Source organism: Cylas formicarius, unplaced genomic scaffold, assembly GCF_029955315.1.
Source record: "Cylas formicarius isolate icCylForm1 unplaced genomic scaffold, icCylForm1.1 PGA_scaffold_9__14_contigs__length_23061073, whole genome shotgun sequence".
Taxonomy (NCBI): Eukaryota; Metazoa; Arthropoda; class Insecta; order Coleoptera; family Brentidae; genus Cylas; species Cylas formicarius.
Genome location: NW_026844365.1, coordinates 6,793,645 through 6,807,760, shown reverse-complemented (window position 1 = coordinate 6,807,760; position 14,116 = coordinate 6,793,645). Strand labels below are relative to the sequence as shown.

The 14,116-nt window shown below is 32.9% G+C and overlaps 1 protein-coding gene across 2 annotated transcripts in view; it reads right to left on the bottom strand.

Moving 5' to 3' along the window:
* LOC132707353 (protein phosphatase 1 regulatory subunit 16A) overlaps positions 1-14,116 on the bottom strand; it is a 64,867-nt gene that overhangs the window by 25,207 nt on the left and 25,544 nt on the right. For both annotated transcript variants that reach the window (XM_060679174.1, XM_060679175.1), the window contains exon 2: positions 2,791-3,051. In XM_060679174.1, coding sequence (XP_060535157.1) covers positions 2,791-3,022 — 232 coding nt within the window. In that variant the 5' untranslated portion in view covers positions 3,023-3,051. The remainder of the gene's footprint in view (positions 1-2,790; positions 3,052-14,116) is intronic.

Below are 14,116 nucleotides of genomic sequence, written 5' to 3'. Positions count from 1 at the left end.
CATACCATCTTTCCGATACAGAAGTCAGCGTACTGAATAAAGGATTTAACTATGCAATAGCTCCAAAAAGAGTACCCGTCGAAGAGATCGTTTCCAACGTCGAAGCAAGTCTTTCCACCATAGACGAACAAGATGCGGAGTTAATTAGGCAAGATGTCGCCAGAGTCTTAAGACAGTCAAAACCACCGCAGCCAAACTTAAGCAGAGAAGAAATGCAAGCCTTAAGGAATCTAAACAAAAACGAAAACATATATATATATATATATATATTATATATATATATATATATATATATATATATATATATATATATATATATATATATATATATATATATATATATATATATATATATATATATATATATATATATATGATGACACTATATTCCGGGATATCATCCGTTCGCTCGTTGAACTCCGACTGGAATCCTGCATCCGACTGGAATCCTGCAAATCTTGCATCCGACTGGAATCCTGCAGACGTTTCGCCAAAATCTCACTTGGCATCTTCAATGCTCGCGCTCCGAAAACACTTCGAAGTGTTCGAAGTGTTTTCGGAGCGCGAGCATTGAAGATGCCAAGTGAGATTTTGGCGAAACGTCTGCAGGATTCCAGTCGGATGCAAGATTTGCAGGATTCCAGTCGGATGCAGGATTCCAGTCGGAGTTCAACGAGCGAACGGATGATATCCCGGAATATAGTGTCATCACATTTTTCCATCCGTGAATCAATACGTGAGAATATATATATATATATATATATATATATATATATATATATATATATATATATATATATATATATATATATATATATATATATATATATATATATATATATATGATGACACTATATTCCGGGATATCATCCGTTCGCTCGTTGAACTCCGACTGGAATCCTGCATCCGACTGGAATCCTGCAGATCTTGCATCCGACTGGAATCCTGCAGACGTTTCGCCAAAATCTCACTTGGCATCTTCAATGCTCGCGCTCCGAAAACACTTCGAACACTCATATATATATATATATATATATATATATATATATATATATATATATATATATATATATATATATATATATATATATATATGTATAAAAATTTAACGGTTCAATGATTATTTAAAATAATATTTAAGTTTGTCATGATAAATATCATTATTTAATGAAAACAGGCGTAAAAAATACATTAGATTAGATTAAAACAGCCGCTAACATAATATAATGATTTAACTTTATAATATTTTTGCAATATATATTTATTAAACAAAGAATGAATAAAAATACCCAAATTCTATGAAAATGGGTTAAAATTATCATACCACTAATCATAATTTCTTCTAGAAACCACCACAGAAATGTTTCGGTTTAAGCAATTGGCCTCGCAAATAGTTAGAATGACGCTCAGATCACCATTGGTATTGTTTAAAGCTATATCAAGGTCACCTACAATCAAAAAACTTGGCCAGATCGGATGTATAAAGAGAGAAGAGCAAGGGACCAAGTATGATTCCTTGTGGAACACTCTTACTTGACAAAGTCCAAGGTTTTGTCATTTCATATTATAGTCTATCTCGAACAACTTTAATTTTGTTTGTAGAATTGAATGATTAAGGTTAGCGAACACTTTACTATTAGTAGAATAAGACATATATTTGGCTTCTTATCAATTCGATTTTGTTGAAATGTGGCAGTTGGAAACTTGTCCTATCTAAAGAGTGGAGATAAAAATCGTCCTTGCTGCATATCCTTTAATATGCCAGGCCGAAGTGCACCGAGCTCTGCGCAAGAATGCTGGTAGAAAAACAACGATTACAATCGGTGAAGTCGCAGTTAGGCAGCACCGAGGGCGTTAACATCACCAATACGCTTTTACTATACTAAGAAGATGTCAAGCGTCTCTAACCGCACTGGAGAGTCAAAATAAGCTAACCCTGATATTGTGGCCTGCAGGATAATGAAAAAGCATGGATGAAGAAATGACTACGCACATACTGTTCAGATGTCTGGCGTTGTGAAGAACCAAATACTCAATCAGGGTTCAGATCCTGGAATATTTTGAAACTTTAAAGGACATATCTCCCACGAACATAACGAAGTTCATGGGGGAGGTATATAAATTATGAGTACCGCAATAGATGGACTGGTGCAATATATTCACAATTTGGTTAGTGATATTATAACAGTGGAGTGCACGAATGCAAAGGTCCTGTATTGTACATTGGCACAATAAGTTGATAGACATGATATGGTCCCTCACAACAAAGAAAATTTGAGTTTTGTTTTGTTTTAGCGTAACCAATTTCATTCATTCATACAACCAGGTATATTTTGACAAAATGCCGCAAGATCATTGCATAGTTGCTAAATATATATTCTTAGAGTCATTGAAGTTAATGTCTTTATCCGATGTACATAAAAATTTTCCTCTGAAGTTGATGATCCATTGTTTTCGGAACCGAATGGGTAATGTATCGACTAATTTGACATATTCAGTGGATGTGTGTTATCTGGGAAGGTACTATACAACACACTTAATTATTGTGTGCTTGGCAAATCAGTTGTCTTATGGGGTAGGTGGATAGATACTCTGGATTATTAATTTTTTGAATAAAATCGTATATAAACTTATAAAGATATAATATATTTGTGCTCTTTATATTCTTTGATGTCTTAGGAACAATTTTAGTAGGTGACGGTCCTTTCTGTATTTATTTTTCTTGTTGACTGATCTGACAGTTTTAAAAATAGCATTCCCAAAAATGTGTAAAACCCACAACACAACTACCTTCGTCTATATCATTTCTAGCTGCCGCTTCCAGAAGAACTACGCTGTCGTCGAAAACAATGCCCTTTCGATTGCTCTTTTTCTGCTTGCCGACTTTACGCTCATGTTCTTTTTCCTTTTGCAGCCACTGCTTCAGCTGGTGGTTGCGTCGTTTCCTTGCCAGTATCAGTCGCTCCTGAGTCGGCATTTGCTCGATATGGGGCATCTCCTCGATAAGCTGATGGTGATCCATGGCTGATTTTTAGTTTTCAGTCTTTTAGCCTGAAAAGAAAATTAAAAACGTTTAACTTTAAAAACCTCTTGTTTGGAATGTTATGAATATTTACAAAAAGCAGCGTAAGTCTACGTGGTAAAAATCAAGTGACCAAAAAAAGAAAAAAAATCTTGAATGAAGTTCCGTCGTAATAAAACAAGCCAAATATTGTAAGGGATACATTAATTTTTACGCTTGCCAAGATTGCCATATATTTTATTATTTGTAGTTGAACGACTATAGCTGTTTGATGTTGTATCACCGTTTTCACGGCAAAGTTATTATTTGCAAGTCTGCAAAAACTATGCGTTAATTAAGGGAGCATACAACACCATTCGATAAAGTTACTTACTAGTCAAAGTTACTGATGATAAAATACCTATTTTTAAAAAAAATAATTTGTTTGTTACTATAAAACAGTTGAAGTTCGATGTATGTATCGTATGTGTAATAAATTTTGTGCAGAATACAAAAACAGAATATCGACCGGGTGTGTTGGGGACTTGCTTGATTTTGTAAACAATGCTGCTCATCAAGCGCACAAATTTTCGTTACAATAGTTCGTCTGAAAACAGGAATACTAAAAAATGGATCGCTAACGAACCGTATTGTCTAAAGGCATTAACCATAAAAATCCTTGGTACTCCGAAGACACTCTATCGAATGACGTTTCTTTAACTTGTAAAAATCGTCCTGCGTCGGATGTTGATGAATCGAACTTGTTGATTCCCAGTCATCCTGTTGTAGAACATTTGTAAATAGTATTAAGATATGTTAAACCTCACGAAAAAAACACTATACAGGGTGGGTCACAGTGGACTGCAAGGCGTAGCTCAAAGTAGGTATCGGTAAGCCCGGTACTATAAGGTTAAAAATTATCTTTGCTAATTTAGGAAAACAGCTGGGGTCGTTATGGAAAAATATTTCACAAAATTTGCTACAGGACGAGTGAAAATGGAACTATATAGGGTACCATCGATCGTATTTTGTATTCATGGCGATTTGACTTGACACTACCAGAGAAAATACAATTTATTTTCTCGCTAACCTATAAGTTCCATCCCGTCTATAACAAAATTAAACCAAAATTAGTCTATCTCTCCAAGGGCAGTGCTAAACTCATTGGAAAAGAAACAGCCTTGTCCTTCTCCAAACCAATTAAAAAATAATAATAATAATAATAAAAAAAAATAAAAATAATAAAAAACAAACGAATATATAAAAAAATATTAATATTAAATTGCGTATGAAGGAGGAGAACGTGATTTTTTTTTCCGAAAAAACATGTTGATTTAAAGTTTAAATGGAATTGAAAAGATGCAAACTAATATAATTCGATTATTCTTTATTATTAAAGTTTACATAATCATCACAATTAGTTTCTTTAGAATACAATGCCATTATAAGAGGTCTTATTTCAATTTTGTTTTACAGCAAGTTATAATGCTTGTAAACATCGATGAACGGGAGAAATAAAAACAATATTAATATTTATACATTTTTATAAACCTTCAGAAATGTACTCGCAAACGCTGCGCTACCCTAAAATGAAAAATAAGAGACGAAAATCGAAATGTTAGAGAAAAGTGGTCTGTTCCCTTTAATATTTCTCCTTAAATCTGTTGGATCGATGAATTCAGAAATTGTTAATTTTCGAGACACAGGTTAAATTTTATCCGCTCTCCAATATGGCATCTACGAATTTTGAATTCGATGTTTTGTGTTAAAGCTAACGTTATTAAATTCATTTCATTAATTACAGTTATGTTTTTTTTACATCGTATTTTGAACGTTCTAACACTGGCATTTACATATTTTTCTAATTTATTTATTTTAATTTTAACGCCAAAATAGCATATTATGCAACAAGTAAACGGTATTTGACTCACGAGTTTATTTGACTATATCACAGAACATGAAAAGTGTATTCAGCATATGTGATGATCTACAGAATGTAGAAAAATATCCCTTAATAGGTAAGAGAGTAAAGAGTAGAAATTTTAAGAATCTTAACAGGGATTTGTTGTATATATCTTTTGAGGATATAATTTTTGTTAGGAATGCCAATCAAAAAGTAAAAATTCTAACTGATATTTTGGTAAATATTTTTGAGGAATACTTTAAAGGAGGTAAAAACCAAAAGCAAAACACCTTCATGGTTAACTTTTCCAATAGAAAAAATGATTTCATTGAAAAATAAGTAATAGTATATTATGCAACAAGTGCGGTAAACGGCGTGTGTGTGTTTTTTTTTGTTTTTCTACGACCGTTAGTTTTTGGGTACATTTTCGTAAAACAACAAGAATACATTCACTGACATGACCGTTAGAATTGACAAACGTCAAACTTCAAAGCGTGGGAAATATCTGCGACAGCATCCGATTGCTCCGAAATCCATGCGGTAAAATCCCGGAAATGTCCGAAGTGGCTCGGATTCATGGGAAACGAAACTGATGTGGTAAAGTTACGCTTCCCGCACGCTAGATCGGTTGGTAATTAGGTATTTTACAGAGGGGAGTAGAAAAATTATTTTAAAAAACTAAGGGCGCGTGTTAAACGACACACCCTATATATAATTCAAACGATGTTCGAAATAGAGGTAATAGCCTGGGATCTCCCATTTCTCCTCGTATATGAATTTTTCCTATAGAGCAAATGGTTTTGGAAAAAATACCTGCTTTCTGAAACCATGCAGTACGCCGTAACAGTAAATGACGCCATCGCGTTTAGATTGAGCATGAGAAATGGTGATTTTCATGTATGTGATAGACGAAAACCGTAAATACAAAATTTGTAGCTCTTGGTGCATTGTACAACACCATTTATGCCGATTGGCCATTTTTTAAAGGAATTTTGATTTGCGGCTAATAATTTACTCTGAAACAGAAGAATTTTCAGGGTCGTTTATATTTTTGTTTATAATTGAAAAACCCTGTATATAATCGAAAAAATGCTTGAAATAAAAGTTGTAGTAATGGATCTTCAGCGTCTGCTGGTTCAAGAATTTTGTCGATCAAATTAATAGTTTACCAGAAATTTCGTTTTGTCTGGAAGAAAAAACATCAAAAACAAAAATTTCAAAAATTAAAAAAAAACTAGGCAAGTCTTGATTGCTACGGTTTAGATGTAGGTGTGGACTTTTACTGCTCTGCTTAATTTGAAGTCGATAGTTAGAAATTTAAAATATCTATACATTTTCGAATATGGTACAGAATATGACGAACACCCTGTACAATATGTGAAAACCTAAAATACAAAAGTTTTAGCAGTCCATACGGACTATATGGTAACGTGAACGAAAATGGTAGCTGAAACACAGCCTTTTAGTTATGGCCAATTATCGTAATAAGGGTAACCCCATTTTAAGTATTTTGCCGGCGCACCCTGCATATTTTTAAAAAATCATCGACTATAAATGATTTTGGCCAGGACTTCGCGCATCTTCTGGTTCAAGAATTTTCTCGATCGCGTATACCGTTTTTGAGAAATAATTTTCTACCTTGCAAATACGGTTTTTAAGTTTTTAAAAATATTTCCCGACCCCCAGCCTCTCCAATTTCAATAGGTTCCGCTAGGGGACTAAACTCTATATTTGTGCCAATTATGAAATGATAACTGCAAATCTCGGACACTTGTCCTGTTTCATAGCGATGTACGAAAAACAGAAGAAAATCGGAAAAAGAGACAGACGCCAATTTCCAATCCTATTCCCTATGGGCTTATGTGTCCCGAGGCCAGATTAAAAGGAGCAAAATTTCATCTCCTTCACTCAAACCGTTCGGAAGTTAATTGCGTTTTTATGGAGCGTCGACAAAGAACAGAGAACAGACAAAACGTTTATTTTTCGAGGCTGATTCCATCGGTACCAACGGCGACCCTGTACTACGCTCTGTTGCCGATAAATAATTTTCGTTGCCAAGCGCGTATACTTTCGAAAAATTCGATTTAATCGATTTTTCGAAACCAACAAGGATATACAAACTTTAACCCGTTCTCCTGTAATTTAATGGCGAATTGCTTCGGGAAACTTTTCTAATTTTAAATGTTTCTTAGCGGTTGCGCGTTTTGTAAAATCCATTAATAAGATATAATAACTCGCTTAATGTTCCGTTCAGGTTTTATGGGCGATTTCGCGGCTGATGTCACACCGTAACGAGACGCGTAAACAGGTTATGAGTCTCATTACATCATTAATAAATCCGAAGTAATTAGCATTTTGCAATTGCGCGTTCGATCCAGGCCGATATTGTAATCGTGCAAATTAACGAGGCGAGAGTACTAACAGTACACAAAATATGATATACCGTTAACAAACGTTTAACTTTTTCCACAGAATTAATTTATTATAAATCCAACCGTCGAATTTCTAGCGGATTAATGCCGTAAAAAAATTAATTCCGTATAACGTGCCGTGTAAACCAGCGTAGATTCATTAAATATTTACATCGCAAGTTATTTACAAACAAGAGTACAACAAAAGACACGACGTATTAAGCACGACTGGTAAACATTTACATTTACGAGTATACATATTATGTGCGTGCGTAAATTTGCCCGACAAGTATATCTTGTCTCATAGTATAGTTATAGAGAGAGATGTATGCTTATTCGGCACCTGTAATTATCTAAATTCGCGCACCATTCATAGGATAAGACAGTCTTTAAGTTGTTTTGCGTCAGTAATTATTGTGTTAATAGTATTCTAATAAAAATCGTTTTTAAAAATACGAGTTTCACATTTTGAAACAAAATTGGCGCAGTCGCTAGGATACTTTTATACTAATATCTCCCTATTATATTGTATAAACTAAAATAATTCTACTTTTACAAATCTTAGTCTAGAAACTAAAACTATTAGTTCAATGGCCGCCGCGAAAACCTTGGGCCGAGATAAGATTAGCACTAACGCAAAAAATTAGTGATATAATCACTCGTGCGAATCTTCAGCAACAATTAATATTTTTATATAAGAAAAATGAATCTACTCGAGATTACATCCAAAAACTTAGCCTTAGTTACCAAAATTAAAACCAAAATATGTTCTGAAATTCAAAATCCAGAAGTGAGACCAATATTAATTTCTCAAAACAAAGTAACAGCTACACCAAGTCTTTTGCGGATTATTCCAAATCTAGAGAATGCTAATGACATTATTACGAAATCCTAACAAGTCAAAGTCAATTTTAAAATAATTATCTACAAAGTAATAACCTAATGCGGCACCTAATAGAGAACAATCTTCGTATGACGGCAATTATGTAAATAACCTGCTGATGGCAATAAAACAATTGGCCAGTTGGTTTTGTAGGACCGAACATCATTCTATAAAATAGTTTAGTGGATCTTGGTTTACGTGCTAACAAAATCCAACTCGTAGAAGCGAATTTTTTTTAGCGATGAAGCGCACTTCTAGTTGAATGGCTGCGCCAACAAACAAAACTGCAGCATTTGGAGCGAAGCTAATCCTCAAGTGTATGTCGAAACACCGTCACATCCAGAAAAACTGACTGTTTGGTGCGCTTTATGGGCTGGTGGAATCATTGGTCCGTACTTCTTCAAAAACGATGATGGCCAGAACGTTACAGTCAATGGTGATCGGTATAGAGCTATGATTACTAACTCTTTCATTCCTGAATTGAATAACCATGATGTCCAGGAGATGTGGTTTCAACAAGACGGCGCAACATGTCACACAGCTCGTGCCACAATCGATTTATTGAAAGAAACGTTTGGTGACCGCCTAATTTCACGTTTTGGACCTGTGAATTGGCCTCCAAGATCTTGTGATTTAACACCGCTAGACTACTTTCTGTGGGGCTATGTAAAGTCATTGGTCTATGCGGATAAGCCACAAACGCTTGACCATTTGGAATACAACAGTCGCCGTGTTATTGCCGATATACAACACAAATCTTGGAAAAAGTCATCGAAAATTGAACGTCCAGATTGGACAAGATTATCTTTCGGATAAATAAAATTCATGTCAATCGGATAATCCATCGTTATTTTATTGCAACTTAAAGTTCTATACATTGAAAAAAAAACACTCCTTACTTCACGATACACACCAGAGCATCAGCCATTGAGGACGAGACCGAATGCTGAACGCGCGTTCTACACGATATAAAAATAAAAGTATTTTAATTGTTAAAAATCAACAAAGCCTCGCCATACTATGCTCTGAGATTAATAATGAAAGTTCAAATGTTGAAAATGCGAGTGATTCTGAGATAAATGGCCAACCGATAGATGATCCGAATCTCATAGCAGAACCTGAGCAATCAAGTTCCCTACTTTTCTGCTTTGTTTGTACCAAGTTCATGCTCTTTGTGCTGCTTTGGAAAAAGATATGGCAGAAGGACATTGTTCTACCGTTGTTTGCCCTTACAGTGCGAAAAACTCCTTAGAAAAAAATTTAAGATAGAAAATACTCAAAACTTCTGAAGAAAAAATCCCCCCGTGCCATTGGGTTCCACTGTAAGAATCCCTGTTCCGGGAGTCGACAGAGGTCGGGATGATGCCCGTAATGTACTAACTCTAGTCTTACAAAAAACGGATGACAAATTTTATCAACTCGGAACAAATGAAGACGTTGTAAAGTCATTGTATTCAAGACAATAGTTCAGGGTTTGTCATTAAAAGTTACTTAAACAAGATGTCCCTAACCAAGAAATAACACTCCAGTTGCGAATTTAGCATCTACTTGCGAAAAACACTGGGATACTAAAAAGTGTTTTAAAATGTTTTAAAAGTAAAATAGTTCTTCAGTAAATACATATTTTTTTATGTATTTGTTCAATTTTGAGAGGAAGTCAATAGACCTAGGTACTACCCACCTAGTTTTATGGAATTGTTTCCTAATTTTTCAATCTAATTAGCGCATAAGGTTATGTTACTTATGTCAGAAGAATTTTATGTTTTGCCTAAAATTTTTGTGTAATAATTCTTATTTATAATGCAAAGATAAGGATAAGGATTAATCTTTAATCGGAATTCGATGCACCAGCAGGTACTCTATGCAATCCCTAGGAATTAACCACGTAAAATATGTAAGAAAGAATAATATTCATAATATTTCATATATTGCCTGGGCGCCTCAGGTATTCTATACATTGCCTAGGTTTTGTATAGAATACCTGAATTAAACAGATTGCCGGCAACAAAGACACTAAATATACAGGGTGTTTAAAAAAACTGTGCCATCGCTAAAGGGGGGATTCGGGAAATTCAAAAGTTGTTAAGACTCTTAGGATGTACAATTTCAAATATATATATATATATATATATATATATATATATATATATATATATATATATATATATATATATATATATATATATATATATATATATATATATATATATATATATATATATATATATATATATATATATATATATATATATATATATATATATATATATATATATATATATATATATATATATATATATATATATATATATATATATATATATATATATATATATAGAATACCTGAATTAAACAGATTGCCGGCAACAAAGACACTAAATATACAGGGTGTTTAAAAAAACTGTGCCATCGCTAAAGGGGGGATTCGGGAAATTCAAAAGTTGTTAAGACTCTTAGGATGTACAATTTCAAATATATATATATATATATATATATATATATATATATATATATATATATATATATATATATATATATATATATATATATAAATTTTTTTAAATAGAACAACCTGTTTTTAAATTTTGTTTTGATTTCGTTTTGAAATTTCACACTTGCAAACAAGTTACGATAGCGCCAGCATGTTTGAAGGTAGATCACTCATATTTGATACTAGCGTTATTGGAAGATGATGTAAAATATATATGCAACAGAATTTGAATTAGATACTACAGGGCATTCAAAAATAAACGAATGTATTTGGATCATTTTAAATTGAAAAATGTATATTTTCTTAACACACCATATATGTTATTATTTTTTTCTGAAAAATCTTGCAAAATTTTCCAATATATCCCCTTCTTTCTCTCTAAGATATAATAAAAATAAAATATTGGAAAAACCATTAGCTTTATGTATGTATTATTATTAATAGAAAAGTTGAAGAATTTTAAAAGGAATTCAAAAGAAATTTTAAAAATACGGTGTTGCATACACTGTATAATTTTAACAATCTTTTACCATTTTCTCATCACTTTTGAAACCAACGAGATAATGAACTTTACTCTATCTTGACTCACCCTGTACATCTTTCTAGGCAATCAAAGGTACCGGCAGCTAAAACCACCATAAGACCAAAAATGATAGACCAATGCCAAACATAGGCCATGTTGACCTAGTGTTGTAGAGCTACGCACTAAGTAAATACGTGGTTTTTATTCAAAATCACCGTCAGGGTCGTCATTTTTAAAAACTGCAATTGTAATCTACAATTCATCCGAACTTTACGATATAACATTTAAGTTGCTACCCTCTTTAATGATTTCTGTTCTTGCAAATGTAATAGTCAAATTAGGGGTGAACATTTCTGTAATATCAAACAGAATTCCACACTATGGGTATATACTCATACTAAATGTGATATTTTTCAGTCTTTATAACCATTCCAATAGTCAATCTAATCAAAAATAGCTAGCTAAGATCGTTTTACAGTCCACTAGTGGCTTATAACTCTGTAGCATAGTAGGTTTTCTGTCAGCTACAACTTCGTTCATCGAATAATTTTCTGATAAATTTACTTTAATTCCCTTTTTTTTTAATTCCACAAAATTTTGCTATTCCTTCCACTTCTCTGACTTTATTTTCTTTCTTTCCAGGTACTTGTAGTAAAAATTAACTTGTATATTCAAGAAAAATGTCCGCTTAGGATATGTTAGTATATTTTAGCGACATTTCCCTGTGACCAAGTTTCTCAAACCATCTTACCATATGATCACAACAATAAATTCGGGGTTACAGCCCATAAATGTATCAATGCTGGTCAAATCCAATCTAAATTGGTGTTTATTGAGTAAACAATACGTCGCTATCGTTTAATTGCTGTTTCGTTTGGACAGCTCAGTAGTTTAATAGCTAGCCTACAGTTCCCTTTTCCAACCCATTGCTAATGACTTGCGAGGGAGGTGACATTCTAGTCTGTGAAGTACCAGAACCGTTTCTCTGCTAAGTATAGATGCATAGAGGATGGTGAAAAATTTTATTAATATCACTCGGTATAAATATTCCGTAACTCCCGATGAGGTGTTAGATCTGCTTTTGAGATGGTGGTTTATTTAGAGCTAGTTGTTTGTCATATATTCCACAATTTTTGTACCTGTGTTTTTTGGAGTTAAATGTTTGTTAACGGAGCTCTTTTTTTCTCTATGCGGCGCTATGAGATTTGGTACTAAGAGCCTTCTAGTGGATATCTTGTATAAAGTGGTACATTTCGTTACTATGAAAACTAATTAAAAAAAACATTTGCAAATTAGTTGCAAAAGTAGATAGCTTTGACCTCTACCGTGACACAAGTATCAATTTTTTCATAAGTTTGACTGATTTTCTTCAGTCAATAGAGAAATTAAGAAACGAAAAAATGTTGAATGTTAAAAATTTTAATAAATAAATAAATGGAATTTCCGCCATTCCCTACAAAACAAAAACTTTTTAATAAAAACGTAATTTTTTTTGCAGGGTTGGATAAACTTATTTTTACATTTTTATCCGCGCTCTCTATTATCATCATCATAAAAATATGTATTGCTACCTACGTGCCATGGACCCGTTCAAACGTTTAATAAATATTGACAGAAAAACACAGCAAGGAAGCACTTTTAATTCACCAAGTATGAAATAACAACTGTTGCCGTAGGGCCCAAAAATATATTTAGAGCAACCGCTAAAACTCGTACGCGTTAAAAATAACCTTTTTATTTATTTTTTTTTCGGCATCTATCAAGCGCAAAGTATCAACAAGAAGTGAGCTTTGAAACGGAACGTACTTTGGTTAAGTTTAATTTTATGTAGGCTATAGAATTGCGAGGTATTTAAAATAATGACTGGAAGCCATAGAGAAAGAAGGGACATATGTATTATCAAAAATATAACTATTTGGGGGGTAAAGCGAACGGAGATTACGTAAAAAGAAAAATTAATAAAAATCATATATGGACATCAGGAAAAAACTTTAAATAAAAAAAATAAATGCTTTAATTTTAAAGGTGCTATCAAAAACTTTAATGAACTGCTCAAGGCATTTGCACTTGCAGCAGTATATAGTATCCAATATTCATATTCGCCACAAGCAGCTAAAATATCGTAAAACCATATTTTTTATGACATAAAATGCAAGTATCCTTAAGTTTATCAAATTGTCAATTTTTTTTTCGACCAGATTTATGTTTTAACGCTATGTATATGAATGTATATGAAATGAATATTTATCAATACTGATGTTTTATATTTTCGTTACGTTTTTAAAATTTTACACTCGTGCCAATATCTTTCTCAGCATTACAGCTAAACCCCTTCGGATAGGCAGGATCAGAGGCTAATGTATGTACTTCGTGTTATCTTTATTGTACATTTCACCCTTACGTCTTTATTATGATATAATTTTATTTTTATTACTCTCTACTTTTTACGAACCCAGTCCCAAACCCATCAATTCCTTGTCTTCCAATTCCAATTCCTGTCTCTTCCAAACCAGATAAATAGTTAAAAAAAGAAAGAACGGCACGTATAAAAAACTACACCGTAAAAATGAGATTAAAAAAATGGCTTGATAATTTAATTCATACACCAGCAACGGAAAAAGCATTTCAGCGACAAAACGTACTTTAAAACGGCCAAATTTTTACTTTGTCGTCACTACATCCATTAAATTGTAGCTGAAAAGTACACGACACATTTTCTTGTAGAAGAAAACTTAACATTTATAATTGGAGTTCGTTCAACTCGAAAAACGGAAGCACTTTTTTTCGTTAAATTGCTCGTTAGAATGTTAACCCAAAGACTGTTGCCACTATCGATATGACTAATATAAAGGGTGTTTTCAAATTTTTAAAAATAAAAAATATTTTTTTAATATCTGTAATACC